Source organism: Helianthus annuus, chromosome 11, assembly GCF_002127325.2.
Source record: "Helianthus annuus cultivar XRQ/B chromosome 11, HanXRQr2.0-SUNRISE, whole genome shotgun sequence".
NCBI classification, from domain to species: domain Eukaryota; kingdom Viridiplantae; phylum Streptophyta; class Magnoliopsida; order Asterales; family Asteraceae; genus Helianthus; species Helianthus annuus.
The window spans coordinates 5,692,992-5,703,805 of NC_035443.2; the positions used below are offsets into that span (position 1 = coordinate 5,692,992).

The 10,814-nt window shown below is 34.3% G+C and overlaps 1 protein-coding gene across 2 annotated transcripts; it reads right to left on the reverse strand.

Annotated features, from left to right (window-relative positions):
* Window positions 1-4,404: 4,404 nt before the first annotated feature.
* On the reverse strand, window positions 4,405-6,517 carry LOC110889336 (transcription factor bHLH18). Of its 2 annotated transcripts, XM_022136849.2 has the most exons (5): window positions 6,500-6,517; window positions 6,302-6,373; window positions 5,767-6,222; window positions 4,897-5,289; window positions 4,405-4,553 (listed from the first exon to the last, which is right to left on the reverse strand). In XM_022136849.2, the coding sequence occupies exons 2-5, from the start codon at window positions 6,332-6,334 to the stop codon at window positions 4,491-4,493; spliced, it is 945 nt and encodes a 314-aa protein (XP_021992541.1). In that variant the 5' UTR covers window positions 6,335-6,373; window positions 6,500-6,517; the 3' UTR covers window positions 4,405-4,490. The 2 variants fall into 2 exon arrangements, with proteins under 2 accessions (XP_021992541.1, XP_035835401.1); XM_035979508.1 differs by lacking the exon at window positions 6,500-6,517 and having other exon boundaries at window positions 6,302-6,429.
* Between the last annotated feature and the right edge of the window lie 4,297 nt (window positions 6,518-10,814).

The following is a 10,814-nucleotide window of genomic DNA, read 5'->3' on the forward strand; positions in this document are numbered from 1 at the left end:
AAGATTCTAATCATCACCTAGGGTCAAAACCACTAAAATGTTAGTTTTGACATTAGTACTTAATGTATAGAAGCAAGATTCCGACATCAAAGTATGATAAAAGAAAAAGTTACAAATTTCTAAGTTTCACCGTAACTTGCGGTGTCACCGTAAGTTACGGTAGGTTCTGGGGATTTTTGGTTCACCGTAAACCAGAAGAAACGCACCGTAAGGCTTTGGCACCCACCGTAAGTTACGGTACCACCGTAACTTACGGTGGTACCTGGAATTTTATATTTTGTTTGAGTTGTTCATTTTACTCAAACCCAAATCTCGTATTTTCCTTTTTTTTTGACATACCAATACTTTAATTTCCCGTAATTCTAATATGTTATTTTATTAACCAATAACAAGATCAATCAATCATAATACGGAGCATTTTCCGTGCCTTAAATGATTATTCGACCCGTTTGGCTCGTCTAAGGAATTCCTCCATTGTGATGACTACCAACGAGTTCCAACCAATTTGATCTATTATTCCATATAGCAACATCACTACTTAAATTCAAAACAACCCTTGTTCTAAAATCCAATTTACGCATTTAGTAATCATCAAATCTACTCAATGTAACGGGTCAAATTACATAACTTTAAAGCAAGCCCTTCAAACGTGCGTCTACACCGGTTTGCCCGCTCGATGCCCCGGCTTCCTTTCCTATAGAGTTCAATCACTTTAGGTTTAGAACTCTTTGTTTCACTTACATAACGCACATTTCGTCATACATCATAATTATGCGTTTTTAACTTAATAATTCGGTTTTAAGCCTTCTTTGAGGCATTTCAACAAACACTATATAGGCAGAATTTTCATACCATTCATATTCAAGTTGAAAGCTTACTATTTAGCTAACTCAACATCAATAAAGCTCTCATATAGCATGTAAACATCATACTTTTCTGAAATTACTTTCTAAGATCAAATTACACTAGAATAATCATTCTAAACCCTAGTGTTCATCTTCATCTTGTAAAACCCACAACCCACCTTCAAGGTGTTCATGGAATTTCCTGAATTTGGACATGATTTCACATGTAGTTGTTTGGGTTTCTCTTCTAGACACTATATCATCCCTAATCTAACCAAATAACACACATGCAACATCTAGTTTTCAGATTTTCCAAAATCATGAGAATTTCAAACGAAGAATTAACACGAATTTTTACATACCTTGTAACCCTCTTGTGACGAGGATCACTAATCTATGTTTAGATTTCGCTTTTGATCAGATTTGAGCCTTCAATTTGATTGTTTTGTGAGGTTAGGGTTTTTGGAATGGGGATGTCGCCCCCTGCTTCTTCTTGGTCGACCAACACTTCAATTTTTGGAGTGTTTGGTTTATTTTTTTATGTTCCATCTAATTAAGTTTCAGATTTAACAACTAAGGTCCCTCTATTTTGTTCCACATATAGTTTGGTAGCTTTTAATCACCTTATAAGCTATTTTTAGACTAGTTAACTAACTAGGTTAGAATTCCTAGTTAGTAAACTCCCATTTATTTATGCTTTATAATTATGATATAATGTTTTATATTTTCGGGGTGTTACATCTCAAGTACTGAAGATTAAGTCATTCACGAGCATGACTCAAGGGGGAGCTTATGTTAAGGGGGAGTTTGTCAACACAGTTCCTACATGACAAGGGGAGTTTGTTGATACACTTTCTACTTTCAAGACGTGAAGACTTTGAAGATCCTCCGACATAGAAGACTTGGAAGACGAATCTCACGAGTAGCGTCCAAGGGGGAGTTTGTTGATACACGATTTGTGGACGCGACTCGGCTCGACGTGATGCGGTTTGAGACACGACATTCCTCTGTCGTGTGCGTCAACATCAAATGTGGGCCAAGACATCAAGGACTTTGACTTAGTCCTTGGGCAACAAGATGGCGAAACACAGCAACTTGGGCCTCCTATGTTTGGGCCAAAGCCCATTTCGACGAAACATAAAGGGTGTCGACGAAACACACCTGTTTCGTCAACCATGCCCTTGATTCGTCGTGTGCTTGGTCGTTCCGTCGAGCTATGTTTTGTTTCGCCGAGTCCCATTTCGCCATGACTATGTTGCTGGTGCTATATAAAGACAGACTAGAGACAGAACTAGAAAGAGAGCACATAGAACACACACACGAGAGAACTAGAGAGAGTTTACAGAGCATATTTGTAAACATTGCATTGTAACTGTTTTCCAAGTATTAATACAAGGGTGTTAATCATTGAATCTTCGTGTCTTGTATCTCGTGTTTATCTCGGTTTGCTATCTCGATTGGATTCCGCACAATCGGATTAGTTTATACACAAGGATTAGGCGACTAGATCCTCCCCTAGCCGGACCTACAAAAATACAGAACCAAAAAAACATCAAACAAAACCCCCAAAACAGAGACACAAAGAAAATATCGCTACCTTTGTCTCTCTCTTCGTGTTCCACCACCACTGAAGAACTGGACCACCAGCATCACACGTCGCCACGATAGTTGGGTGGCCGGAGATTACTGTGGAGACGGAGGGGGTGGGTGGGTTGCAGTTAACTATCGCCGGAGAGCCCACCGCCATAAACGAGATGAAAGAGATGAGAGGGGGGGGGGGTGTTTTGGCTAGTGGTTGTTTTCGGAAACAGGGTGGATGAAAGGAATGGATGAGAGGTTTTGAGAGGGTTGCATCTTTTGTGTGCTTCTCGATGATTACATAGATGAAATGGGGAGAAAGCTTTGAATTTAAAAGACAAAAATGAAAGAGAAGATTGAAGATAAAGGAGAGATAAAAAAACAATTGAAAAACCTGCTACAATTAATGAAGAGAGATAGAGAGATTAGACATATGGGGTGAATGACCATAATACCCTTTGGGTTCTCAAATTCTGATTGGTTGAGAGTGGTTCTCGCGGTTCTTACAACTGGAGGTGGTTCCTATTTTAGCGGCTCCCTATATATATATATATATAATGGATCATGAGAAAACTAGTTTAAATGAGAAAACAAAAAAACTAACTAAAAAAGCCAAAAAACATACCAACTTTTTTTTTAATTTTTATAAAAAAATCGCAGGTTTTTATGCATGGAAAAAAATTTTAAAAAAAAAAAACAATAATTTGTTTTGTTGTATTGCACATATGTACTATTACGGATATAGTGCACATGTGTAGTACACATATAATGCACATGTGCAATACAATAAAAAAAAATATTTTTTTTTGAAAATTTTTTTTTATATATAAAAACTATCGATTTTTTTATAAAAATTGTAAAAAAAAAAAAACATTGGTATGTTTTTTAGATTTTTTTAGTTAGTTTTCTAGTTTTCTCATTTATATGTAGTTTTCTCATAATGCGCGCTCTCTCTCTATATATATATATGTATATATATATAATACAAGACAATGATACAAAGTTATATTGAACACTTCATGATGTGAAGGAATTTTTCTTTAAAAAATGTGATAATTAATACTGTTTTGTCGTATTTCTTTGTATGTTTATATGCATATAACATAATCATACATAATTGAGAAAACCCAAAAAGGGTTTGTAACCCACTCCACAATTAATCATATTTTAATAAAGAAGGTTTATATATAGCCCTTATTTTATACCTTTCTTATTTAAATATTGGTTTATACTTTTGTCCCAATAGATCACATGATTCACGTTGAATGTATACTTAATTTTAAGTTCTCTTTCAGTCTAACACGAATTTTAGTTTCTTTTTCTTTTATGTTTTTGATACTTTCATCCGAGATCCGTTGTCAAGAGAGCACGTCAACCGGAGACTACTAATATTCTAGCTTTTTATATTTTTGGATTCTGATTTATCAGATACGCCAGTAAATTTTTTATTGTGAATGGTGTTTTTTTTAGTAGTGTGTCACTATTGGCATCAAAAGTAAAACTGCTATCTGTACTTAGTTATGTAAAGTTAAGGGAACACCATGAAATATTTGCGAATCTTCACTAACCCACCACAAGCAACATAATTCATAAATAATCAAATACAAGTAAAACAAGGAGGAAAAAATAGGTGTTGCTAGTTGGCTAGTTGTTGTACTTTATGGTGTTTTCAAGCTTTGTTGAAAAGGAAATTTTATTAATATATATTCTTGTTTTTTCTCCTCAAAAAAGGGAAAGATAATGATGTTTTCATACAATAAGGTCAATTATCGAACGTGATCAATCACGCAAAAAGCTAACAAGAACCCATTGTGGAAAAACCTTACATCTACCACAAAGACTAAGAGGAAACTGTTGCAGACAAAAAAAAGCCATACGGATCGAGCTACGGCTTGTTAATCATATGCGTCTTCAGGATCACTTCGAAAAACCACATGTGTGATGGGGATGAGATTGTTCTCAATCGTCATGCATCCTTCTAAAGCATAAAATGAAAACAAGCTGACTAATTAACAAACTTCAATACATAGAACTCTTGAACTTATAATTGCCTATCGTCATCGAAATTTACATAGCTAGTTGAAGGTTTGTCACAAGTTCTTTTGTTGTCATACAGAAGTCATCTTCAATCTGCACAAATATTAAAGTGTAATTAACTTAATTAGCTTCATTATATATACTTAAATTTAGAGAGTTTCATTTTGTATGAGATAATTAACTTAATTAGCTTCATTATATATACTTAAATTTAGAGAGTTTCATTTTGTATGAGATAATCAACTTAATTAGCTTCATTATATATACTTAAATTTAGAGAGTTTCATTTTGTATGAGATAAGAAATTAGGAGTTTAGTTTTAGCCAAATCAACTTAGTTTTTAATCTAATAATTACTTCAAGTTATTATATCAAATCTTTCTCTAAGCATATAAAAAAAGGTATGCATCATGATTTGGGTTTTAGAAAATATGTACCTGGGCAACAATGGTGATAAGAATAGTGGTCTTTGCAAATGGCATGGCACTACTACTGATGATTGACAACCCAAGCTTCTGCATCTTGTTTAATATATTCACCAAGGAAGAAATGTTTTTCTGACAATGAACTCTTACTAGCACACTACTTCCTGATATCCGTACTTCGATCTCAGGAGACGACTTGCAAGGGGAGGTACTCTCTCTAGAGTCCGTTTCATCTGACGAAGAGTATTCATCGTCACTATTGTTGATTCTAGATCTCTTCATGGAAATAACACATTCTTGAACAGCCTTTCTCTTAGTGCTTTGTAATCCCTCAAGCTCCTTTACGCGATCTTGAAGTTCTTTTATGTAATTAGATGCATCTTCCAACACCGATGCCTTATCCATCTGAAAAAATGAATATTAGAGTTAGTTCATCTATATAATCTCAAAGATTTCTGACTCAGATACAAGAGTTTTTAAGAGACTATGTGACGATGAGTTGATCCAAGAGCAAACTTTTAACCGGACCAACCACCAGTGGCGAAGCTTGAAAATTTCTCCTGGGGGGTCGGAAGTCACCGGACCTAAAAGTATATACCTAAATTTTATTTTTTGTATAAAACCGGGGGGTCGAAAACGTATATACCTAAAAAAATTTATACGAAACGTACATACGTAACACTACTGAGTAAAAAGTTCGGGGGGTCGGGCGCCCCTCCCGGCCCCTTCAATGCTTCGCCCATGCCAACCACGAGAGTCCCAAACATGGTTAAACATGGAAGAAAAGATCCAAACTTAAAATAGTACATCTTGTGGTATGAATGGAGTTACGAGGCCCATAAGCATAGACGATGAAAAGACGGGTGAATCAATGAACGTTACCTTTTTAAGGTTAGGAAGGAGGGCAGATAAAGATATGAAGTGTTGATTCATCTTTTCTCTTCTCTTCCTCTCTGCCAAAACATGATCTTGTGCCTGAGTGTTATTTCTAGCCGTTGCTATAACCTTTGTGGTATTCGCAGCTTCATACCCAACCGAATCAGGAAACTTGAGGATCTCGTTTTTCGGATTTATATTTGCAAAAGATATAGTGAAAGCGTTCGATGAGGGACGCGTAGTAGCAACAAGGGGTTCTGGAGTTTGAAAACTTTTGTTAGTATTACTACTACTCTTGTCTTGATGTTTGGTTTCCTTATGTTGAGTCTGAATAGATTGATCAAGAAGCCTCATGTTTTCTGTATAGCTTTCCGAAGAGAATGAATCAACACTGATGTTATCGATTGTGTCGTAAAGATTCTTCATCTCATCATCAATCATGAACATTTGACCTTCCGTTTCCTGAAATATAGATTCGAAACACATTAGAATTAAAAATCCACTATAAGCTAGCAGTCAGTCATATATATGAGTTGCTTACCAGTTCTGAAAACCATTCCTGTGCCATTTCCATTATTATTTGATAGCTTTATAAGTTCAACCCAAGTGTAACCTGCAAATATACAACCAGATTAAATCAAGATCTGAACTTAAATTTATACTATAAAATTCAAGATCAGTTACTTCAACATATGATGAACAGTTTTAGTGAGAATGATAAGATGGGAGAGGGATTTACCTTTCAAATCAGGAGACGTTTTGGTTTCCAGAATTATTCTTTGTGTCATTTCAAACTATATGTTCATTGGTGTTTATATAATAACCTGAACACTTGATTAATATTGTTTATTCATTCCAAGCACGTGTAAATGAAAATTTATGGTCTTCTTTAACAAAGCATGTTCTTACTTGCTTCCAAAAAGCGTGTCACTTTTCCTTGTATTTTATGTATGGTCAAAGGAAGCAACACGTTGTTGATGACGATCTTGAGCACATCTCAAATGGCCATGAGTAGGAACCATGAATGAAGATTAATCAAAGGTAGCAACAAATTTAAGCTTTTATCATGTTAATTGAAATGATGAATACAAAAAAAAAAAAAAAACAACAAGCTCATAATATATAACATGTGAAGTGCAAGAATTTTGTAAAGACTAACTCCATTTTTTATCAAGTATGCTGGTGCTTATGTGAAAGGAGGTCTAATCGAGCTTATAAACAAGTCGAGTTTTTATTGAGTTGTACGTTCTATCCCGTTTCATGATCTCGAGCAGCTTGTTTGAGTCGAACTTACAAGATCCTGATATATAGGAGCAGGGGCGGAACTAGAGGGGGGTCAAGAGGGTACGTTGACCCTCGGATCACCGGAACTTTTTGAATTTTTATTTATAAATTTTGAGTTTTTGAAGAACAAACTTAGAGATGGACCCCTTAATTTGAATCGGTATAGAATATAAGCTTATGATAACCCGCTAACTAAATCGTTCTAGTTCCGCCACTGTATAGGAGCTTGAACGAGACATAATTTTTAATTAATCTTTTTAGGTTTTTGAGCTTATATCTTACTTATGCTAAGTATAGGTGTATTATTATAAATTATGCTTTAGAGTCAAAATCGTATATTGTATTATGTAGAGATTTTTTGTAATTAGCTCATTAGCTTGTGTCGGTGTTTTACCCAAGCGTTACGATGTTTGAGAAGACACCGATTCAAAACATATATATACATGTATCGATGTATGAACTGGCTGATATAGTGTAATCAAAACCATATATATTTGTGTTATCTCTCATGTTCTTATTAAATAAAATTCATATCTGATAACAAAGGTTTTGGACTATCAAATAGAATACATGAAAAGCCTAATGCCATCAATTTGAGCTCACTGTGACGGTTCATTTGTAGCCTAGACTAATCTTGAAACAATATATGTAAGAATAAATAAATAATATATTTATTTATATATGGCCATTATAATCATTTACATTATATGGATCAAAATATATAACAATCCATTAAATAATTAGTTGGTAATTGTTGATGGGCCTTATTACCATTATTAACTAATTAGGGTTTCCTCCTGGGTGCATATATAAGGAGACTTATTTTGAGGTTCTAGGGTTAGACTCATAACCTAATTACTCATAACATCAAATCGACCTCCATCTCCATAACCGAACTCCCTTATTCGGTTTCTTCCTCACCATCATTAGATTGCACCCTAAGGAGGAACCAGACCAAACTGACAACTATGTCAAACACTGTTGCTACATCTCCATCTGGATTCTCTGCTGGCCTGTACATATGCAATCAAAGGCATGTTTTCATGTTTTCCTTCATGTATAAACAGAACTGAACCAACATGTGGTATCAGAGCATATGTTGATTAGTCAGTTCTGTTCTTGTATCCATTATTCTGGGATCAAAAATCTGGAAAACTGTTTTTTGAAAGTTCATAAAAATCAAAACTGTTTTCGAGTTCTAACAGCCGAAATCCCTGTGTTCGGAAAATATGTTTGATAATTTGACTCGAAACCATAAGTGGGATAATAATATCCGAAATCTGTTAACTAAAATCATAAAATTTAGATTTCGGATCCCAGATCATGTTCTTATTTTTTGTTAGGGTTCATCATAATGTTCTAAGAAAACTCGCAAATTCCCTAAGATTTGGAATATAATTTAGATTAGTGGGTGTTTTTCCTGTTTTGATCTTTATTTTATCTAATAAAATTCCGAAAACTGTTAAAGAGATATCAGTTATTATTTTCGAAATATTTTGATAAGATTAGATCAGCATTAAAACAGGAAACATTATCCCACAATCCCTTAAATTTCGAGTTTTCAGTTATTATCACAAAACAGCTGTTAACGAGGTTGCTACTCGCAACCATGAGGTTGCTACTCGCAACCATGAGGTTGCTACTCGAAACCATGAGGTTGCGACTCGCAACCATAACGTGATTGATCGAAACCATGAGGTTGCGACTCGCAACCATAACGTGATTAGTCGAGACTAAGGTTGCGACTCGCAACCATAACAGCATAACTCGAGACTAAGGTTGCGACTCGAAACCATAACAGCATAACTCGAGACTAAGGTTGCGACTCGAAACCATAACAGCATAACTCGAGACTAAGGTTGCGACTCGAAACCATAACAGCATAACTCGAGACTAAGGTTGCGACTCGAAACCATAACAGCACAACTCGAGACTAAGGTTGCGACTCGAGACCATGACTCGAAATCTCAAAACTTAAGCTGTTTAAAAGTGAACTCGAGACTAAGTTCGATCCGCGCTAACGGGTGGTTTGCTATTAAATGATTGGTTTTTGTAATTATTTAGTTAATTAATGAGGATCAAAGAATGATTTACAAAACCAAAATGGCTTAACTTGAATGAGCTTTTGATGTATCACTTCTGGCCAAAGCTGATTTGATGCATCTATTTATTGTTCAAGTATTATAAAAGCTATGTTGAGTATGCATTACAAACGTGAAATGTCTTAATTCTGGCCAAAGCTGATTTAATTCATTTATGTTTAGCATGCTTGACAAGTGCATAACTAAAGTGATTGTCTCATTTCTGGCCAAAGCTGATTTGTCACGATTACTTTGCACACATGCTTAAATGATTACACTTCTGGCCAAAGCTGATTTGTCTTCGTTTAAGTAGAATTTTAAATAAGTCTATTATTTTGATGTTAATAATAGACATATCACAACCTCTTCACACAATGATCCTTATATTAATGATCCTTAATTACTTTTTATGATCATTTCGTCTGTTTTTTTTTTTTTTAAGTACCCATAATTTTACTCACTATAATTTACTTCTACATATATCTCATCCACTCTAATTCCTAAACCCAAAATGTTTGTTTTATTTAAAGTTTCTATTGGAATTAGCTCTTAAATTAAATCCTTGATTATTTCTTAAGACACGATAATCCTATTGCTCTCTTCTGATAAAGATTATAAGGAAGAAAATTAGAGCATGATGATCAGGACAAATCGAACATGATGTCTCTTATGATAATCAAGAACTCTCTAACATAATGCTATCACTAAAGTTATTCCAGATTAAGATTTTCCTAAGGCTAATCTCTTATATGTGGAATAATCACTAGAACTCCTAAGGTGCATGTCTTCATTTAAAATTATAAATTATAAGGTTAAGTGGTATATGTGAATATATTATAATGTACAATACCATGACCCATAAAGTTAAGGCCTTACACATGGAAATAAGTACATTTTCCAGTACATTACATACTAAGTTTTCATTTGTACAATTTGATGCATTATAAATCAGCTATAACACTCAAAAGTACCAAAGTATAATGAGTGTGTTGATAAGCAACATATGTACAAAGAAATAAATGTTTGAAACTGGAAAATAAGATGTTATTCACCTTACAACCACTAAAACCTTAAGAGAGGATTGTTCTAAGGTCCATAGACAAATTATAAGTGCTAATCCCAACGTTAAGGTTCTTCAAGGGAAAAATCTCACTGCATTATTATGTCATTAGACTAGGCATAAGCAACGAGACTATCCATTATTCTAAAGAACAGTTGGATAAATTAATTAGATAGTAACTTCCTAATGATATTTAAGTCTGATAATTTTTAATATTCCAATTAACACATGATTAGTTGACTCTAGTTCCATACGTTTCCTTACCAGAACTCGACAAATAACTAACACGAGAGTTAGTGACAAAAAAATTAAATGTTAAGGCTATAAGAGCCATAATAAGCAGTCTTCAAACAACGCTTTTCGATACCTGATATATTCTGATTAATCAGAATATAGTATCATAATTAAGCAAAGATATGAAGATTGTGAGGTTTGCATAGTCAACATAAAGTCACACTTACTGTAAACTCTCATTTTATTTGTTCTAAATATCTGGATAGAAACATTACTAAGATGAAACTAAATGATGCCTTACTTTTCACAACTTTTGTCATCATGCAAATGAGAATTTGACAAAAGGAAAATGAGACTTATAAATTTCATCCATTAGAACCAAAATTCATGAGAAA

Coding starts and splice junctions, on each gene's coding strand:
- LOC110889336 (XM_022136849.2), bottom strand. CDS start 6,334: ATGGAAATGGCACAGGAATGGTTTTCAGAACTG. Junction 6,223..6,301: donor AGGAATGGTTTTCAGAACTG/GTAAGCAACTCA, acceptor TCTATATTTCAG/GAAACGGAAGGTCAAATGTT. Junction 5,290..5,766: donor TCCTTCCTAACCTTAAAAAG/GTAACGTTCATT, acceptor TCATTTTTTCAG/ATGGATAAGGCATCGGTGTT.